Genomic DNA, 21,952 nt, shown 5'->3' with positions numbered 1-21,952 from the left:
GCCATCGTCCTGATTTAATAAATGATCGGTGAAAGAAATCACACATTTTAAACAAAAGTTGGTTCACTGTTATCTCGTTCTCGACAACGTATACGTAACATCCCTTAGTATACTATAGAGAATGATGAAAATGAATAATTAATTAAGGCCTGAAAGTCCCTTAGCAACAAGTCAAGACCAAACTCTAAATTTGCACGAATCGCACATTTTACAAAATGTTTTTGTTCTTATATCGATGATTTCTTAGTTGCGCGTTCGCTGTTCCTTTAACGCTTTTCGTTAGCTCATGGTATACCAGTTAAAAAGAAAGTCATAAATTGAAAGAAATATATTAATTAAACTGACCTAACCATCGACGATGGTTACAGATCTCGTATACGAAAAAAACAACAAAATACTCTCAACCAACAAAGTATGGCCTTGAAGTCAGCTGTTTCCAACACAAAAAATGTGGGTTCCATAAAATAGCAAAAGAAAATAACAATAATGTGTAGAGAAATGTTATGTTTACGAAATTGTTAACGAAAAGGAAATCCAAAGATTGTGTGGAATGGAGTATGTCTCACTACTATGGTGGCTACATTGGGTGCAGGCATATGATTTTCTGCGGTTATTTTTATGACTTTTTTCGGTATGAAAATGTTATTGCTTTTCCGTTTTATATTTTATTTCGTCTTCTTATTATGTACACACCAGTTTACCGAAAATATATTGTGGATCGGCTACTTAAATTGTGTATATATAAATTTAATAAAAGATGATTATGAAAGGTGTAACGTTATTTACTTCTTGACATTGAATTTTCTTCTTCTCTTTGCGTTTTTCGTTCGGATTTTATGTAACAAAATGTATTTCCTTTCCGTTGTTCTAAATTAATTGAATCGATATAGGGTTAGACTAATTCTATTTTTGCTTCACAGATTTTTCGTTGTGGATCTGATAATAACCGTAGAGAATAAATAACGAAACAACGAAACGTGGCACATTCTGATGTCGAAATCATGACCAATTTAATGTGTACATACAATTGAGCTCAACGAACGCTATTAAAACGAAGAAAACTTGACTTTAAGCAGCATGCATAATATACCATTGGTTAACCATTGTCTACATTAGTACAAACAACGCTAGCATCACTCAATAGTCGTGAGACAGTTGAAATTATTTTTGCAAGCAAGAAAAAACCCAACTAATTTTTATCGAGTCTGCTAACAGTCATTTCATGTTCATCTTCTCCAATCTGATATGAGACTAAAACACAGAACGCCAGACCAATAATATTCACACAGAAAATCATTTCCCACACAAATCGAATTTTTGAATCAAAAATAAATGAAAAAAAAACGTTTTTTTTTCTCAGTATTATACAAACCTCAGTTTTAATCCGATATATTTTTGAGTGTACGTTAAAATATACAAAATGATGAAGATGCCCGGTGTTATAAATAATAAAAATTTTTCTTGCGATATAGCTGGAGATGAATGTGATGAATAGATGTATCGTGTATTCTATATACAAATCCTTAACCGTGACCAAAACTCTTCTAAAAATGTGTATAATGCAAGTGAAGTTGTAGACCTTGAACCCGACACGCTATCTTTCTCAGTTCTTATATAGCTATATATATAAACGAAGCATTTAAGCAAGTCTTTTCTTCGCTGCTGCTGCATCCGATGCATACATAATACAATCGCAGAACTCACAAAATGCACTGTTGCTTGTAACTTGTATATGTGTGTCTCGGTTTAGTTTTATCGAAGCAAAAATTCAAGAATAATAATAAAAAAAAACAACAAACAACCGTACAAATAAACTGATCATGAATTTTTCCACAAGTCTTTGCCAGTCCAGTTCTGCACTGTTTTGTAACTCTGGACCGGAATGGTTATCGAATACATTTTCTACAAATTTCTAGAATCACTGTTACATTCTCCTCTCATTTTTATTTTTTTTTTTGGAATAGAAATGAACTTAAGTTTTGTGTGTTGGAAATAAATAACGAGAAAAAAAAATAAGAATTCGTTCAACTTGGAGCAACGTATACACCGGTTATTTCCGTCTGATGTATACTCACTTCACGACCAAAAACCAACAATTAAATGATTCGCCGGTTATAATAAATTTTTTATTGAAGCCGTGATTTGGTAAAATGTATAAAAAAAATATATAGCGCAAACAACCGGTTTTATGGATCGTCAGTACACTCTGAACAGTATATACGTATATACATTTTGTATGTTATTTTTCTATATAGACAAGACACGCATTTTTTTTATCGAATTCAAGACGCAAACTTTTAATAGAGAATGAATTATTTAATATTCACAAAGAATATTTATTAAAAATATATATTCGTTTCGTACATACATTTTCATAAACTATATATAAGGTGGATGGATGGAGTTATATGCATAAATTTTTTACATTTTATTAAGCGAATAGTGTTTTCAATGTGAAAGGTCATTTACATGTCCATATAGACGGTTTTTTTTTCGTTTTGGATCCAAAATGTATATTATAAAAGCACCGGGCGGACACGGGTTTCGACGACAGCGCGAACTCGAATACAGAATTAATTCGGTTTGAATGTAGCCTAAGCTATATTGTACATATACATACGTGCATTAATATATACTCGAATGAATATACATGAATGGTTTATGGTGAATAATTATTTTAAATTGAGTCTGGTAATGATGTGAAAATAATTCTTGGGTGAAATAAAGAAATTTGTTACAACAAAATTGCTAGAGAATTTGATGAGAGAATTCAATAAAAAAAACAATTTTTTTTATTTTAAGTAGATTTAGAACACTGGATTCAAACTAGGCGAAACATTTTTTTTTCTTTCATTTCATGTCATTCTAAAATTGAGAGGCAAGAGAAAACGTTTCACTAACATTGTAATACTGAAAACTCTTTTACAGCAGACAGTAGTCGACATCATGTCCCACTATCGTATGATAAAACTATACTGTAACGAAAAAACAATGTTTCCCTCAAATATTTTACATCATTCCGTTGGTTTTGTAATGTTTGTGGACTTATTTAGTTGGATCGCTGCCCACCCATTGTCCATACATAAAGTTACAGAAACCTTTGATGAGGTAGTTGAAAACTTTGGTATGGAGTCGGTTAAACAAAACATTTTACTTGTGTACCTTAGTCCTTGTATGATGGAGATAGTTAGTTCGTAAGAAATTCAGACTCGGTTCAGCCAGACCGGTATAACCATCAAGACATGAAATATTTAAAACATTTCTGGCATGCCTTATAATGAGTAAGCTCTGTCGATGCCAGAATGTTATACTTTTATCGACGTATCCAAAATGGAAAAATGTTATAAATCGATCGGTGTTCTTCAAACTATAATGTAAAACATTCAGACGAATGTACCAACTGTTTATCGACCCAGTACTTTATGACCCGTCAAAAGAGGTAATTAATCTTTTGAAATCTTTCGGATTATTTATGATTTCGTTACCGAACGACTTTGGAAAAAAAATAAAAAAAAATCCGATAATGTTGTATGTAAAGTAGCATCGAGAAACGTGAATCGGAATCGTTTCGAACGTAGCAATTTAATGTAAATGTAAGAAAAAGTTGTGATGGACGTGAATGCTAAACATATGAATGAACCACGTAGCTGTGCAATAGCTCAATAAATGCGGACTTCATTTTGTCGATCAATATGCCTAATTCCGTAAACATCGTTCACATTCAAACGGATATGGTCTACCAGATATTTCCATCTGTAAACAATATTTTATCAAATATGATAAGTCTTCCAGCAATATTTCGATATCGAGTTTCCAAAGTTTTACTCAGCTTTACATTTAACTAAAATTAAATTTTGGGATTCTTTTAATAGCTAACTCAACCATGTACACAATTTATGTTGGTAAATACAAAGTCTGGAAAGATGGTTGTTTGAAAACCATTCCGAAAAAAAGGTTTCATTTCTACGTATCCATTTAGTATGGGCAATTTACCAAATTTGCTAGGCCGATTTCCGAAAAATTTGCATATGCTGTGAATTCGTAAAAAATATAATTTGCTTTTTAGATGAAAAAAAAAAGGTCTGAGTCAAGCAAAATAAAATGTGTCGATGTCAAACATCAAAAGTATTTGGTGTAGACAGAACGACAGGTAAAAAGATGGACCTTCGAATAGATTAGAAACTGAAAATACGAGTGTACAAATTTACCTAGCTGCGTAATATATTACGCTGGGTCAATCGTACCATAAAGAATTACTAAAGAGTTGCAACTGTCGGGTCAACACGTCCTAAAATTTAAGCAAACGTTTCTGCTTTGTATAAGATTATTGCTCACTTTACGCTAAACATGTTTAATCCTCAAGAAAAGTCTTTACCCTTTCGACTTTCTTTTATTTACATTTGTGAGTAAACTGAAGCCTCTAAGAAATTTCAATTGAGTAATAACATTTCCTTATAAATAATTGTGAAAGGAAATTAAAATTAAACTCACTGGTCAAATGGTCACCCTATTCGAGGTTTCTTTTCTTTCTTGAAAATCAATAACTACACATCGTAGATGTAGCTAAAAATTGTGGAATTTTGTTGTAGTTCCACGGAGTTGGAGGTGTAAACCATTTTTACAAGAATTTGTTATCAACACAATTGAGGTGTATTGTTTTCGTCGAAAGACACGAAGAAAAGTCTCGGATATCGCATGAATGAAGAACTATTAATCCAATAAATCAAAACCCGATCCCCAAAATAATTAAGAAGAACAAGGCACATCCAGTTCGGACGTACAAGGTCTATTAGGATTAAATATAAAACAGGAGGAAAAACAACGAGAAAAGAATATTTAGAAGAGACAACCAGTCAAAACAGAAATGCGTTTCACACACCATTCATATTACTGCTCTCAAACTTATTTACCTTTAAGAATTCTACGGATTCTATGCAGACGATTTGTTATCCACAAATTGATATATCAATTCATTAAATTTGTCACATCACTTCACATAACAGTTTTTGTTTATTTATTTATTTAATGTTATATTCGAACAATAACTTTAATCATAAAACCTTTTTGGCTAAGCACAGACCCAACGATATAAATAATTGTTTGATTGAAACATAAACAAAACAGATTCCAACTTCAAATTCAAAGGTTTTATATTTTCAAATATTGTGTTGCCTGGAAGTAGAAAATAAAGGAACAGTGTCTCGAATATCAGTCCAATGATATAAAAAATTCTCACAACAAAATTCCTTCTTTATATTTTTTTTTTGTTCCAACATACAAGTAAAAAAAAATACTTCGGAAAAATTTATTAAATCGCGCCTCTAGCGGGCGAGGTCGAACTTGAAATGAAAGGGAATGTTCGAGGTTTGCCTTTAGAATCGGAATCGTATTTTAACGCACGACACAGACGATCGAACGAAGCCGGTTTAAGGGGTGTACTGTGTGTTAGTGGCATGTACATAAAGTTCTGATGTCTCTACTCACAAAATGTATATATTTAAACGAGCGTAAAGAAGAGGGTGACGATTAAATATACCACACTAAGTGTGTTTGTGAGCCAGAGACTTTAAACCGTTTTTTTTTTTGCTTTTGGCATTTCATTGAGTTTTGTGCATTTCATTTCATTTTCAGGATTTGGACTAAATTTTAGCAAAGGAAGTAATTTCAGCAGTTTATTTAGATGTTTAAGGTTTATCTACTTTATCATACTCGGACCATGTTGTGACGTCACTGTTAACTTATCTATCAGGATAAATCCAAGGTACTGAAAGAACACGTTACGACAACTCTGAGTTGATCACGAAGGTGGTGACACACGTCAGCGACAACTTAACAAACACAAAATTCCGAATTTTCCCTAAAAACATTTTCTTTAAGTTGATTTCACACACAATCTGTACTGAGTGCGTTTATCAATTTCGGTGTCAGCCGGTGTCTTAACCTGTCCTAAATCAGCAATTATTGACAAGTACAACTATTGTTGTCTTCTTTTCCGTCATATGATAAAATAGGATACCGATAAATGAGAGGCAATCTTGGTAAGCGTCGACTGTCCGTTTCATGTAATCTAAGGTTACACCAATTTATTTCACTTTGATTCAATGATAAAGTTTTAAAATGCTGGATATGAGACCTGTACTAAATTCAAGTAGGTACCCTGCAATGGTTAAAATCGATTCGTCGCACTCTTCATTCCAAAAATATTCACGAACATCGAACATCCAAACAATTCTAAAAAAAAACTTCATTCACCAACGACTCGACCGAAAAAAAACTCTTTAGTTCGAAACCCCTGGCAAGGATAAGATATTTATATATACACCGCGCCGAGTATAAGTTGCCAATACTCATGCAATGGTACTTGGAATTCCGACACATAAACGAAGCAAAATGCATATAAATAATATTTGAAAACAAGCACTTGTGTTTGTGTTTAAGCTAATGGCAAAAGTATAAAAAAGACGGTCCGGAAAGGGACCACCATGGCACCAACAGGGAGTATTAAAGGGCTTTACAATTGCTACTGACGAAGATGGGAACATTTTATGCAGTGTAGTTTTACGTACGTTTACATAAATGAATGTGTGATGTGGATACATTTTTTTGATATATATACAACAACACGAATCGAAATGAATGTATTAAACCTCTTTGGTTGATGTATGTAACGGCGAGCGGAGAAGAGAAACGCTAATTTTTCGTTCATTCTCTCTTTCTCTGAGTATAGCACCAGCGGATGAAACAGAACTGGATGAATAAACGAAATGGTTTGTGAAAATAAACAAATTCATTCAGAACATATACGGTAATTCTATTGTGAACCATGTTACAGACGCTACACTCGGTTCAGTTGATAATCTAAATTAATTTATTTTAATTCAAGTTAAATTAAGAAAGCCTTATTGAAATTGCGAATATTGGCGAAGGAAAACCATCGCATCGAGATGGTATGGTATGGTATAGGATAATTAATTTAATTGAAACGCTACACCATTTCGATTTTAGAGAGTGTTATTACCGTTACCACGTTACATTTTGTCGATTGGTACATAGAATTCGCCATAAATGAAAACCGCATTTTCGTTAACAAAGGCAATTGACATTGAATTAAATTATGAATTTTATCAATATTATTGCTTGTCATCAAACTGAACAATGCAATAAAATGCACTCAATGGCATTTGATTTAACGCCGTAAATTATTACAATTCCTTACAGGTGATAAAACAGCGGGTTTTTTTTCAAATGTTTTTAAAGGTAAGTTCGTTCATGTTCATCGTCATCAATGAATGTAAATTTTGAAAACATGAGCCTATGTTCGGGCGGGTAGAAATTCAATAGAAGTCATTATGCTGTATCGGTAGACTGTGACAAGAAAATGGTCTGACGAACTTTAGGATTAAAGAGAAATGTGTTGAATTCAAAGAATTTTGCTCTGAAAATTTCTCGATCGTTCGGTTCTATGTTCGTTAGAGACCCTGTAAAGATACCTTAGAAAATCACAAATCTTAGAGGATTGTTCTAGCACAAAGAGTTACTGAACGGGAAAAGTTGATAAATTTATTTGTAGTTTGGGACATCAAGACACTTTTAGGAAGCCTTGAAATGTTATTGTGTCTACGAGATTTTTCATTCACTTGCGAAGACATTGTATTGACGAGAAGATTCGTCACACATCTATTAATTATTAAACATTCAACTAATTGGGGAAACAACAGCCCAAGTTTCTGTTTTAACCGAATAAAACAGAATTACAATTTTCACTCTCATCCGTCGCAGGCTATGACAACATCACACTGCAGTGTAGGTAAATTTTCAGTTATAGTAACTTTCGTTCCAAAAATTTGAAAATTAATGGAAACGACTGAACGAATTATTGCGTGCATGAAATGAAATCATTTCTACGGGGAGTTATATCTACATAATCTACAGACGCATTCGTATCGGTCTAAGTAATTATTTCACCTAATAATTATTTGAATGTTCAAATTATGGTAATTCGTTTTGTACACACAATAATTAACTTTTCACATAAATTACTAAGGCCGTGGTCGGTTTAATTTAAAAGTAATTAACAACTGCCGCAGCAGAAGAAAGCCGTCCGATTTACTTTGAAATAGATATTCTCTATCCAGTACATCCTTTTCCATATGTGCAAAAAGTAGAGCAACTGCACTTGACGCCCAAAAAAAAAATTTGGCGTCCGAGCCTACAAGAAAAAATTTGTACATGTAATTGACGCCTATTTAAAAAATTCCCCTGGCGACAAAAAGGTGAATAAAGCGTTGCACTGATCACTGATACCGAAATCATAAGTACCAGAACTAATTCAAAGCTCAAATCGAGATTCGAAACACATCGCAGAGACAAAAAAGCAAGGAATTGACAGCACGAGTTAGGAGTGCAGAGTGGAAGGAGAAGTCGAATATTAACCTGTTACAGACGGCAAACATATGACCAGTATTATTATCGAGTCTATGACTTCCATGGATGAAAGTATTTTTAATCCGTTGATTTCAAATCTTGTACTTCAATTTTGTTGAAAATGCATTTCACTATATAAAGAACCACATTACCCAGAGCTTGTCATTATTTTTGTCGTTGTTATCGATTTATGTGACTGGTTGAGGGAAATTTACCCTCTTTCGATGCATGTTGCAGTGAATATTTTGCAGTATTACCCACAAATCGGATAGATCTTTTCCACTTAAATAGTCAAAGCAATTGTCGCGGATTTTAGCGATTGGTGTTCAATTTGGCACTAACTTTATTCGAAAATTTGTCTTGGTCCAATACACACAACAAGATGATGTCCCATTTATTATGAGTATTGTACCCTAACATCCTAACATTGAAGCGTTTCAAGATAAATTCAAAATCTTTGAAAATGCACTGATTGTCGTAAGTCGTAATCTACATCGAATCTTATTGAATAGTGGCCTGGGTTGGGTGTCCTTATCCGGAACCACTTATAATTTGAGTTAAAAACGAAGCTCTCTGGCCTATTTTCGAAGGCTTTCTGGATGTTTTCCTTTACACAGAATTTAACGACTCAAGAATTTATCTCAATCTCATCAATCGTTTCACGTGGTAAACGTTAAGCTAATACAAAATTTCGGGAATGCATATCATATCAAGTCTAGTTGAGCTGGACTAAAAATTCAGTAGCACGAGGTGTGCGTGCTACTGAATTTTTACTGCTTCATCACACTTAAAAATCTACAGTGGAATTTGTGGTTTTGAAACATATTTTGAGAATGGAACAGAATCCAGTCACTCAACTGATTGTCCAACTGAACTGATCCATAATGGCGCTAAATGCTTAAAAAATCCTTGTCAGTAATGTTGATGAACATTTGCATGACAAAGAAAAATATTGTTTTTCCGATGAACTTGTCCTGCTCATTTTTGCTATTAATTAAAGGAAAAACTCACCTGCAATTCAGCTTCCGACACATCGATTTCTCCCCGATATACAAATTCGATTATGGATCGCAGATCCGAAAAGCAAATTTCTGAGGGTAATATGATGGTAGGATGTTTGCATGGATTGTCCAATAAGATTTTCTTAAAATATGCTGAACAGGCTGATAGTACCACCTAAAATGAGATTTGAAAAAAGTAATGAAATTTGTCATTGGATAAAGTCTGCAATTAGTAAGTTCACCTTATGAGCCTTTAGTGTGTTATCCTCGCAAGCTAACGAAACATCGACAAATGATTGTGTTTGCAGTAGCTGGTGAAACACAGAAGTCATGTTGCTTTGGTAGTTATTCCAGCGTAGACTAAAGTATTGCGGATCTGTTGTCATTTTGCACTGGTCGACTTCGAAAAGTTCCAATGGTAACGGATTGGTTACAATTTTAGTGCGATGGCTACAAAGAAAGAGATATTTTATGTTAAATCATTTCGATTGTTTCATTACTTATAATTTACGCAAAATTTGAGGGAAAAATACATCTAGGGTCTGGACTCCATTGAAATGTTAAACAACTCTTTGTAATGCCCAAGAAATTATAATTCGTGGGCAACAAACAAAAACGGAAGATGAGTATCTACACCATTTGAAGTCATTTCTTCTGTAGCATTCTACTTGTGCGATTACAGCTCTTACCTTCGGCGATTTTTATTTTGTTTCTCGGATTTTCGACTCTTTGCATGAAAATTACATATCTGTCTTCGACGATTGATTTAAGGTCTAAAATCAATCAGTCAAAAAACCCTTAAAGGGTTAATGTGACGCAAGTCCTTTATCTTACTTACAAAATAACTGATATCGCTGAGGGTGACGCATTGTGCGCCGTACGCAAACGTTTTATCAACAAAAAATTGACGCAAAAAATTTGTGAAAACAAAATTTACAAAAAGAAATTTGCGTCACAAGTGGCAGATGATTCGGTTTTCTTCCGTTTGAATTCTTTCAGTACATTTTTTAACCATTTTCCTAACAATATGTTCCTCAACTTGTGACGCAAATTTCTTTTTGTATTTTTTTTTTCCACAAATGTTTTGGGTCAATTTTTTGTTTAACTTTTGCGTACGACGCACAATGCGTCACCCTCAGCGATATCAGTTATTTTGTAAGTAAGATAAAGGACTTGTGTCACATTTACCCTTTAAGAGGTTTTTGACTGATATCACCACTTTTGTAAGTATGTCATTTCGACAACATCAAAAAACCTTATGGAAATTAAAAAATTCTAGATATAACAATGTGAATCCCAAAATTTAGGAACCAACCTTGGACCTCACTTATATCGAAAATAACCCAAATCCATCGAAAAATCCGATGGAAGATAGGAAATGCTAGATAAATCATCTGTCATCCCAAAATTTAGGAACCAACCTTGGAACAACTCAATAATGTCCAATATAACCCAAATCCATCAAAAAATCCGATGGAAGTTAGATAGTGCCAGAGGAATCATCTGTCATCCCAAAATTTAGGAACCAACCTTGGAACAACTTACTAATGTCGAATATAACCCAAATTCATCAAAAAATCCGATGGAAGTTAGGAAGCGCCAGAGGAATCATCTGTCATCCCAAAATTTAGGAACCAACCTTGGAACACCTCACTCATGTCGAAAATAACCCAAATCCATCAAAAAATCCGATGGAAGTTAGGTGGTGCCAGAGGAATCACCTGTCATCCCAAAATTTAGGAGTCGACCTAGTGGAAGTTAATACTTAATGATCCCAACAATTCCCTACAAGAAATACATCCCAAAACAACACACACCATTCACCACATTACCATCCATATCATGCAACAAAATATACAACTCAGCGAGTTGTCAACTCACACACACACACACATGCAAATTGGCTTTTATATGGCATTTGTAGGCAGACTTTGAGAAGCTCCAGCTTCCAAGATATGGGTTTTTTCCAACTTTTGAAAATTCCATTCAAATTTCAGGAAAATCTATAGAAACGTTTAGGAGTTGCTGGATCCACTTTTCCATAGGAACTAAGTAACTAACTAACTAACGTAGGCGATTTCAGTTATCTGAAAATTCGAAATTTTGCTTATTTTCATACAAACATCAATATTTCGAAGTTCAATATCTCGGCCAATTTTGAAGCTGTAGTAACGTGTGATAGCTCGTTGAACTCGTATTGATGCCCAGATTCCAAATATCTAAGTTTGGGGGTCGTTGGAGTTAAGGGGGAGAAGTAAAAAAGTTGCTGTAAATAGGCTCTGCCGTCCTCAAAAAAATTTTGTTAAAACATTTTTGGTATTGGACTTGCGTCACGCCCGCTAACTAACGTGCGGGCATGATAGCTCGTTGAACTCGTATGGATTCCTAGATTCCAGATATCCAGTTATTGGGGGTCGTTGGAGTTAAGAAGGAGAAGTCAAAAAGTTGCTGTAAATATGCTCCGCCGTCCTCAAAAAATTTTTGTTAAAACATTTTTGGTAGTGGACTTGCGTCACGCCCGATTACTAACGTGCGGGCATGATCGTCCAAGACATATACGTAAATAACAATTGTCTAGGGGACTGAAGACTGTGTCTGGGTCGTTAGAGAATCGATAGTTAGGAAGTCTTTTCGATAATATCTCAGAAAGTTACAGTCGTCGACTTTCAAATAAGTGATGCATTTTCTTTCAGTGTTTTTTCAGCTGATCCACTCATACAAACAAATGTCCTAATTGTTTATACGGGTGAAAAATGTACATGCATGCGTGTGGTTAATGGTAAAAAACTGTTTAAAGACGTCAAACCATCTTTGTTCGTATGAGCAGATCAGCTGAAACAAAATGCATTCCTTATTTGTAAGTCGCCGACGCGACTGTAAGATTGTTTTTGAACAATACGTTGCATTAAAAGCTTTTAGTGATTTCCCAGTATGAAATACAGACACTGTAGTTTTAAAAGCACATCGAACTTGGTATCGGCAAAGTAAATCCTCTAACCAGCAAAAATATTTTGTTTCGAGGGGTACCTTCTTTGTGCATATTATTTGTCTTGAAAGAAAAACATTTCTAAAAGAACCAGACGCAAAAAAAAACCTTTCAAATCTGGTTTGCTCAAAACATTTGTGAATTGAGACCCAAAATTTTACCTGCATTTTATTTGTACAGGGTAAATGAGAGAAGAATATGGACGATGTGAAACGACGCTAAAAAGGAATTTAATGTCATTTTCCTACGAGCAATAATAAATTAGTTGGGATTCGAAAAAAAACGCAGTTTTTGCAGAAGGATGATAGAAGAGTCAACCGGTCTTCATCATGTTTACTTAACAAAAAATAAAATTATTAGGAATTATAGTCTAGTCGAAGCGTTTGTACACTCTGAATCTTCGACTGTTAATTACATTTTCCTATCGACTGAAAGATGAGATTTTTAAGATTGTCGTCCTCAATAGTGGGAAGAGATACAGGAAAAAATCATAAATCAAACAAACGATAATTCCAACTGGATTCAAGACCCTCCTTTCGCTTTGGCAAACAAGCGATAAAAGTTACTTTCGGAGGATTACAATTCACCTGGATAAACAAAACGTCCACCCAACATTCTCTCGTTTCCGAATCATAAACAATATTTTCCCGAGAAACACAAGGTAAAAGCTTCATCAGTGGTAAAATGGCCATAACTTTATCATTAAGTTAAATGATGGAGAGTTGACCTAGTGGAAAAGTGATCTTAAGTTGTCCGTGTAAATTTGTATGAAGAAAAAATGATCGGTCCACTCACCATCCAATAAACCGCGACTTGTCCTATGACATTTGTATATGGGACAATTCACGATTTCTTGAAATTATATGAAATCGGACAACTCACAGTTCACGTAGGTTAACTCTGTATTTTTATTAATTAATTAACTTTGTAAGACGAAATTTTCAATAATTAATAAAATTTATGTTAATTACTTAAACAAAAGATAAATCTTTAGAATAAAAGTGGTTCCATGTAACATAGTTCAAATATCGATGAGAAATTCAAGTTCAAAGTTTGGATCTGTCAATTTAGGTCAACTCTCCATCATTTACCTTATGTGCTTTTGTGTGTTATTCAATAAATTAACATGAAATTAAGAACAAAATAATCCACTTAACAGCTTAATTCCTCTTAATTGGCCGCACTGAATAAGGGGATGAAAACCACTTCAGTTGAGAAATTTTGATTCAAGTACGTGAAACAATCAAACTTGTTTATTTCGCTGGTATCAAAACAAAGTTAGGCCCACTCTTCAATTCTATTCTAAATGTATCTTACAAGATGTATTTTTGGAACGAAGAAGATATTGGAAAACTGTTTTTTTTTTCACGGACATATAACACTTCAACAAGTAAATTATCCAAAATCCCACAATAAGAACCCTCAGATTTTAGGTTATTGTTGAAAGTAAAAAAATTGACAGAAATTGATTGCCTAAATTTGATTTTCTCTGAATATATTAACAAGTCGGTCAGTTTGAACCGCGCTTCGCAAAATGTTCTGTACAAAATTGTACTTAAAAGCAACAATAAAATATGTTCTGAAAACCCCTTCTGTGTGTACTACTTACATGGTTTTCGTTCTCATTTCGAGTGTGTTTATTTCTCGGTATATCAAGATGCTATAACTCACAGCCGTATAACAATATTAGAACACGCGAAGAAGACAATCTTCCAGCAAACGAAATTTTATCAGTCACACAGAAAACGTTGATAAACTTACGATCAAACAATATAAATACTCAGCACTGACTGATGAAAATTGCCGAATAAAGAATAAATGAAATAAACGACAATAACACAGCGAGTCGAATTTAACAAAAAAAAATTATACCGAAAACGACACGTTACTAAAACATCACGGTACGTGTAACTAGTTGAAAATACTTATAACAGCAATAACAACAAAAAGTATGAAAAAAGCACATAGCTAACAAAAATTATATTTCCATTTAAATGGAACACATTTATTATTATTATTATTTCTCAACCGAATGGAAATATAAATAAATAAAATAAAAATGAACGAACGAACATTAAAAATAGTAATGAAAAACGATAAATGTACTCAGAAACCCATAGAAAACATATCTCGTCAATTATTCAACCGCTTTTTTTGATGCAATAATTATATTGTTCGCAATATCACCACAACAAATATTATATAAATTGTGAGAGAAGATAGACCCGCTGATGTGATTCTAATAATCCAAAATGTTTAAATATCGCACCACTGATGAACATCTACAAAACGCACAATTTAACTGATGAAAATGTTTCACGTTTTGAGTATATAGAATTGCGTCAAAAAATCAGTTAACAGGTACATTGCACAAGAAAACTCTTGATCGATCGAACGTTTATAACACCTTTTCGAAAACTCAACATTTCAAACGACACTTGTTGCCAATGTATACTAACAACTCCTCACAATTGAAAACGAAACAAAAATTAATTAAATTTTCGTGCTCCAAATATGAAAAAAAATTGTTTCCACAAAACGAAAACGAAAGAAAACTGATAAGAAAACGAAATTTACAATTTTGAAATTGTGATGTGTGTGTGTACAATACAAGACAATACACTAGGCAATATAAAATGTAACAACTACTATACGTGATTGCAGTAAAAGTTTCGTTTTGTTCACAAAACACACAAAAGCCACATGATAAAGAAAATCAAATGTGGAAACAATTTTATTTAAAATGGAAACGTAATCATCAGCACTGCACACGTTTTATTGCATTCAGTCGCACAGATTTTTTTCGTATGACTACTAGCGGATTATAGTATGTGAGAAAATGGAATAAAATAATATGAAGAATTGAATAGTTGTTTTACATGCTTGCTAAGCGGGGCGAAAAAGAAATGTAAACCCACGGGGCGAAAGCTATCGCTTTCGCCCCTTGAATTTGACATTTCTTACTTTCGCCCTGCTTAGCAAGCATGTAAAACTATATACGTCACTCGGAAAGTAATTCCCTTGTAACGTAATGTACTATTGCACTTTATGGGAGGCCTTGAGCCGCATTTTCGCTAGTTTGCTAGTTGGCTACAGATACTTTTTGCCTCGCGTATTGCAATTTTGAGAAACTTACATTACTTAACTAATATTTTCAAATTAGAGTGTAAAGCAATTTTTGTTGACTGTTGTTCGAGTTTGTTTGAATATAAACTTTGGTATTAATAAAAGTCGTTTTATTGGCTGTGTTATTTGTGAAGATTGAGTGCATCTCTTAGCATTATGCAAGCATAAGTGGACCACAACTGACTAGATTAAACTTTTGATTTCTTCGCTGTAATAATAATATAATTCGTAGAGTACATCACTGCAGCGAAGAGGGTTTAAAAACCACATTGCGATCGTCGAACGAAAATACATGTGATAAGATTTCAGAGGAACATCAAAAGTACAATTTGCATGGATATTGCTTTTTAAGAGATGCAGTCAGTTGTCCCACAAAATTGAACACGCTTACAGTTCATGAACCTGCCATTTCGTCTCAAATCGGATGGACGATTTTCTCTATATTTTGCGTTCTTACACTATGAATGAACGTTTCAATTTTTCTTTGCTCAGCTAAGATTCAACTTTGCGAATTTAAACCTAATAAAAACAAACTGAAGAATCTCCTGAAGTGATAAACTTGCATCGTTGGAGTTAAACTATTTTCATTTCATTTCACAATTTTCGTGTACAGTCTCGAGTGCAAATTTCAGTGAAATGTGGTCATTTGTTGAGATGAAACTTAATTGTGTCAGAATTTCAAATCTGAACGATTTTATTGTCGTAAGACCCGAGGGGCAAATATTTATTGTCAAGAAAGAAAAATTAAATCGTTTCAAGAAAGTCAAATAAAAAGAAGAAAATCCTTGAAAATTCAAAAAAAATCTTTTGAAAACCCTTGAGAAGAAGATTGTCATTTCAAAAATCCTTTGTCAGCGAAATCCACAAAATGACCCTCGGTAAGGCGCTTAAAATTCAAGATGAAAAGTGGCAACCCTAGAATGAGTTGAAATTTATTTTTCGATTCATTTGTTTCATAGTTTCATTTTGGATGGATGACCGAAATTCGTATCGATTTTAAATTTTTAAATAATTTGAAAGTTCTGATCGTTCTGATGGTCGTTTCGAGGATTTACAGTGTCTTAGTCATTGTAACAATTTTCTAAACAATTCTAGAATTTTCTTAAACAAATTTTGTAGAATTCTAGCAAATTCTAGAATTTCTTATAAAATTTTATGGAACGCTCATTGCATAGCAATTGCAGTCCAATTCACTCATTCATTTCACATGTGAAATTGGAGTCATTGCATCATTCAATACTTATATTGGTATTCTTATGTGGAATGAATTGAATAGAAAATTGGAATCGCTTACAACGATGTAAGTTGTAAATTCATAACTGTGACGCAAATACATTAAAATATTCAATTTTTTCTAAAAATTCAAACAATGTCTTGGCCAATCGTTTGAATCGTGACATTCTCGGACTTGTCGTACTTGCTGTACCCACTTCGAATCGTAGTTGTCTCACTCGCACTTATGGCAATTCAACATGTTTTTACATAAAACCTTTACTTTTCTTACTTGAAGTTTTTGGAAATTGCACAACTTCAACGTCAAACTTTTATTTCAAATTGAAACGTTACACTGACAAAGAGTAGCAATTTTCACCTGTAGCAGATGAGTTTGTCTCCACGGATGTAGCGCCACATACAAAAAATATGACTGTATCAGACCATGTAGATAACCTTGATTCAAAATTACCTGCTACAGGTGAGATTTTGACGTTTTTAACGATTTTATACTGATTAAATCTGTGAGTTTCCAGATTATATTTCAGCTCATTGAATAAAATGGATGATATTACCGTACTAAGTAGCCTCAATACAAACAACACCCACTCTACGGATAATAGCGGCAGACTTGTTCATTATCAAAAATAAGGGGCACCTTCCAAACATCACTTGGACCACGGGAACCACCCGAAACCACCTGGAACCACTTGCAAAAATCAAGCAAAATTTCGACTCTGCCGTAGAGTGTGTGTTGTTTGTATTGAGGCTATTTATACCGTACCATTGATGTGTCTTACTTTAAGAACATTGTAGGCCGGGTCCGGCGAATTACAGATGAGAGAATGTACAGAATAAAATAAAAAAATCAGATCCGTAAGCTCTAATACTATAAGAGAGAACGAAGATGATAGGCTACAGAACTGAGTCTAGTTGATTTTGAATTTTTACTTAAAAAGCAAAAATTTTGTTATGATGACCAAACCAGCAAAAATAATCATAATAAATGAATATAAGTTTCGCCTCATGCCGCTCTTGCAACATATGCCACCATATAAATAATCACCTTGTCCAGAATCCGGACCAAAGTGTTTAAACATTTCCTTTATCCATTTTTCCAATATATCCTAAATTTGATCAAATACGTAAAAGGTACTTGTAACGTGTACTCACTTGTGTCTTGTCTGAATATCCTTCAGACTTTCTTCTTATTTTCGGTTTGTTTTTCCTGTGCTATCGTTTCCTTTCTTCTCTGCGGAAGTGTATGTTTTCTTTCACTTAAACTGTTATTGATTTTATCTTAGTGTCTGTGCGCCTTTTTTTTAGCCGAAATTCGTAAATAGAAAGAAATTTTTTCAAATTAACTTCAATTGATATTGATTGTAAACATATTGCAATTGATATCAACGTTAGGTTGTATGCGAAACGAAAATCGTAATCGAAGCAACAAAAAAAAAGTTCTAGCAGAGAAATTGTATGATAAAAACTTACACACAGTGATTGCGGTGTTACGAATTCTTTGCACTGAAATTTAGATTTACGTAGCAAAACTGTGTTTTATTATGACAACTCTGATTGCAATGGGAAATATTTCACTTTCCTTGATTTTCGCAAATTTTCTTCATTAATATTGAATTTACTTGAAAAGAATTACGAATTCTCAGCGCAAATACAAAAATTTTTCTGATAAATTTTCCTGCTTTTTTGCTTTGACAATACATACGCTTAATCGGTCTCTTTTTAACTTTCATATACATTGGTGTTTCTTCTTTCTTGTTTTTATATTGTTTTCAGCTCCCTCCTCACGTTTATTTAGATTTGCCTTTGAAATAAACTTTATCTATTTTTGTGTATATGGAAAATGGCTGACAAAAAGAGAATCGAAAAGAACCGAAAACGAAGCGAAATAACTAACACAGATTCTCTCAAGCGAATTTAGCAAAACAAACAAGATATTCACAATGACAAGTTTTTTTTAAAGATTTTTTTTCATGTTTCACCAGAATAGGTTTGTTCCAAGTTAAACACGAACTTTGACAACCCCGACAACCCGAACAGCGACAATTTCATCCACAGCAACGTCGCTTACGTGATATTTCATACAAATACAGCAACGTCGCCTACGCGATTTACGCAGAAATATTATTGAGGTTATGGTACTGTGGATGAAATTTGACAATTCCTACAGCCTTGGAGCAAACCTATCAGTTTCTCTAAAGGAAAATCATTTCCACAAATTTGACTTAAGTAACAGTATTCGCTGTTGGTATGTAAAACCGTCAAAAGTTATATGGCAATGGCCAAGGTAAATATTTACCTTGGCAATGGCACCGTGCATCTAATAAATAGCGGTTAGAATTACCTCCACCAACAGTATACAACTTAACTTTTCCAGTGTAATCCATGACCTGTCCCGTGTCTAACGAAATTTCGTAGTATTGAAGTTTTGTTAGTCACGGTACAGAACATGGATCACAATATACTGAGACTCTCAGTCTGGGGGAGTATGTATTAATAAACGAAATGGTATTGACTTGGTAGATGTGAAATTAGCCTTAAGTTAGTAAGCTTGGCACCAATGAAAGTAAATAGATAGGTATGGCCAAACGTTCAAATTTGTTCTAGCCGGAGCACATACGGATTTGCATGGCGCCACCTCAAACGAACTCATTTTTAGTGTAAATTTCCACTAGAAATGAGTTCGTTTGAGGTGGCGCCATGCTAATCCGTATGTGCTCCGACTTGTATAGACTGGTCATACCTACTTATCTACTTTCATTGCTTGGCACCACATTCTAAAAGGTATTCATTTCGTTATTGTTTTGACGTATGATAAGTTGACTTTTCGTTATCATAGTACAAAGACCATCGAGCCAAAATAAAAATGTGACAGAAAATGGAAGACAATGGTACTACATCCATACATTTTCTGTCAAATTTTTATTTTCGCTCAAAACCGGACTTGAGATAACGTTACCATATTATCCTTATTAAAGTGACAGTTAACAAAAAAAGTCTCAAGTTTCACTTGAATTAGTGCAATTCTCTGTGTTTAGTTCAAGAACATTTCCAAGAACATTATCACGTGATCAATTTGTTCCGACATTTTTATGTATGGTCCATGGTCCAAGGCTAAATACCGTTGTGGAGGTAGGCATCACTTGCTTTTTATATAAACTTCACCTCATTAAATGTCACACTCTACGGAGAATGTGCACACACGTTTGTATGGAGGTTGGAGGGTATTTAATATAAATTGAATTACGTTAATTAGAAAATTCATTTCCTAACTATAACTTTACAGTGCTAATGGTCTAATGGTATGGTCTAATGTCAACCAGGAGGATATTGATTCTTGTAATGGCACAAATTTTTATATAATTTTGGCATAAATTGTGAGTGCGCTGCAGATAAATCGGCCGATCGGCCATACCTGATTTATACTTTCATTTTCTTTATATTTATTTTCAACAATATTTTCATTCAAATAAACGGTTAGTTTCTTCACTCCAGAGAGCCATTGTGAATTGTTCAACAACAACTTCGCCGCAAAAAAAAAATCTCTCTCGGCTTGTATCCGAACCGGACCCGAATGACTTTCAACGAGCTTGCTCTCCATAGAAATTTATGAGTCTGTTTCAATTCGTCGAAGTCATCAGATCTGTGTGAAACGTTAAACAGTGAAGAAGTGCTGAAGAGGTATCATAATTATTGAGTGAAAAGTATTATTTCAATGGTGATAATAAATGAAGACCTTCGATATCAATGTAAGTCGATTTACAATATTTTTCATTGCAATTAGATGTTAAACGTTACAACGAAGAAATAGAGACCAAATTTTAATAGTTTTAATAGTTTTTTAAGTCGAGCTACAGCCATATAAACGTGGATCGATTCGGCAGAATGTTTTATCTGCCGGAGAGATTTGTTTTTTGCATTTATCTGTTGTTGATGTCAAGTTTATTAGTGTAAACTATAAATTTCTACCAAAAATATTCAGAAAATCTGTATTAGAATTGGGTAAAATTACCCGCAAAGTTCTTGGCGTGGGTTTCAATTGTCGGCCATTTTGTTTTTTTTTTGGACTTGGTCTATACGATAAATATTCATTTCATTTCCATAGCTTTGTGCCCACAAAGCATAGGAAAACTGCGACACCATTTTTCATTGTATGTGTGCGATCGTAAATGAGACAGATGCATTGAGCCAAGCTTTTTTGCTGTAGAGCAGTATTTGTGTGTTTGTGTATGGGTTTCTCAAGTAATTATCTACATCATAATTTACTTCCTATAGATTTCTGTTCAATTTCTTTTAATTTTATCGATAATAATGCCCATTCGTTGAAATCCATCCCGATTTATTTCGTAAATCGATTTGGTGACATTCGATTATAAAAATGCAATTTTCGATGCAATATGAGGTTCGAAAAGATCATCATTTAGTCTTCTTGTAACAGTACGAGTTAATAAGCCGGTTGTTCCAATTAGCAAAAAAGTTACCTGCCTTCCTCATTTAACACCTTGAATATCCGACGTTTCGGGGCTGCTGGCTATGTAACTGCAATCATGTTTAATACACAACAAAATTGACGCCATTTTGAAAAGCCTGAAAAGTCGTTTTTCGCAGCGAGGCTTCATGCATGCATTTTAATCGCGAATTAATGTCGATCCATTGAAAATAGTAATTCATTGTTCCGTCGCATTTCTTATCTTTTAATGAGATGTGTATAATCGGACAATGTTTTGATGACAATATTAGCAGCACAAACAGAAAACATTTCCTACATTTAACTCCTTATATCACAATACGCAGCAGCTCGTTTACGGACTTTTCTTTTTAATAAAAACAATCTGAGCTACTTGAAAGTATAATTATTGAATCGGATCAATGACCTCTTGAGTTCCGAGTATGAATGTTGTTTGATCATGTTGATACCAATTTCAATCTTCGAAATATTCCCGATTTACTGCCATTGCGAATATCTTTATGATCTGTGTTCCACAAATGATTGACAAATTCATTCAGATCGGTTTCCATTTTTTCGCATTATATTTTCGTGACAACAATTACGAATTTTCCATGTCTCTAGTTCATTTTTACTTGAAATAACTCAATTCGCATTTCGCACATCAGCATGATCCAAAATAGCCCCGAAGCCTCATAATCATGTATAACCTCTCTTATGTGACAATTTTATTTCATT

The 21,952-nt window shown here is 33.8% G+C and overlaps 2 protein-coding genes across 23 annotated transcripts in view; one reads left to right on the top strand and one right to left on the bottom strand.

The window, feature by feature from the left end:
* Positions 1 to 18,606, bottom strand: part of LOC119073838 (protein tramtrack, beta isoform) — a 33,901-nt gene extending 15,295 nt beyond the window's left edge. For 2 of the 6 annotated variants that reach the window (XM_037179650.1, XM_037179652.1), the window contains exons 1-3: positions 14,021 to 14,629; positions 9,668 to 9,875; positions 9,436 to 9,600 (exon numbers count right to left, since the gene is read on the bottom strand). In XM_037179650.1, the coding sequence (XP_037035545.1) occupies positions 9,436 to 9,600; positions 9,668 to 9,875; positions 14,021 to 14,037 (390 nt within the window). In that variant the 5' untranslated portion in view covers positions 14,038 to 14,629. The other 4 variants (XM_037179653.1, XM_037179651.1, XM_037179654.1 and 1 more) reach the window with 4 other exon arrangements.
* Positions 18,607 to 20,262: 1,656 nt separating this feature from the next.
* LOC119073839 (longitudinals lacking protein, isoforms A/B/D/L) overlaps positions 20,263 to 21,952 on the top strand; it is a 144,156-nt gene continuing 142,466 nt past the window's right edge. For 16 of the 17 annotated variants that reach the window (XM_037179665.1, XM_037179666.1, XM_037179673.1 and 13 more), the window contains exon 1: positions 20,358 to 20,516. The gene's annotated coding sequence lies outside the window, so the exon portion shown is untranslated. Of the gene's footprint in view, positions 20,517 to 21,952 lie in introns of all 17 variants that reach the window. The other variant, XM_037179658.1, reaches the window with a different exon arrangement.

This window comes from Bradysia coprophila, unplaced genomic scaffold (assembly GCF_014529535.1).
Source record: "Bradysia coprophila strain Holo2 unplaced genomic scaffold, BU_Bcop_v1 contig_138, whole genome shotgun sequence".
In the NCBI taxonomy this organism is placed as follows: domain Eukaryota; kingdom Metazoa; phylum Arthropoda; class Insecta; order Diptera; family Sciaridae; genus Bradysia; species Bradysia coprophila.
Note: the sequence above shows the minus strand (reverse complement) of the source record. Positions and strands in the feature narration are given on the sequence as shown.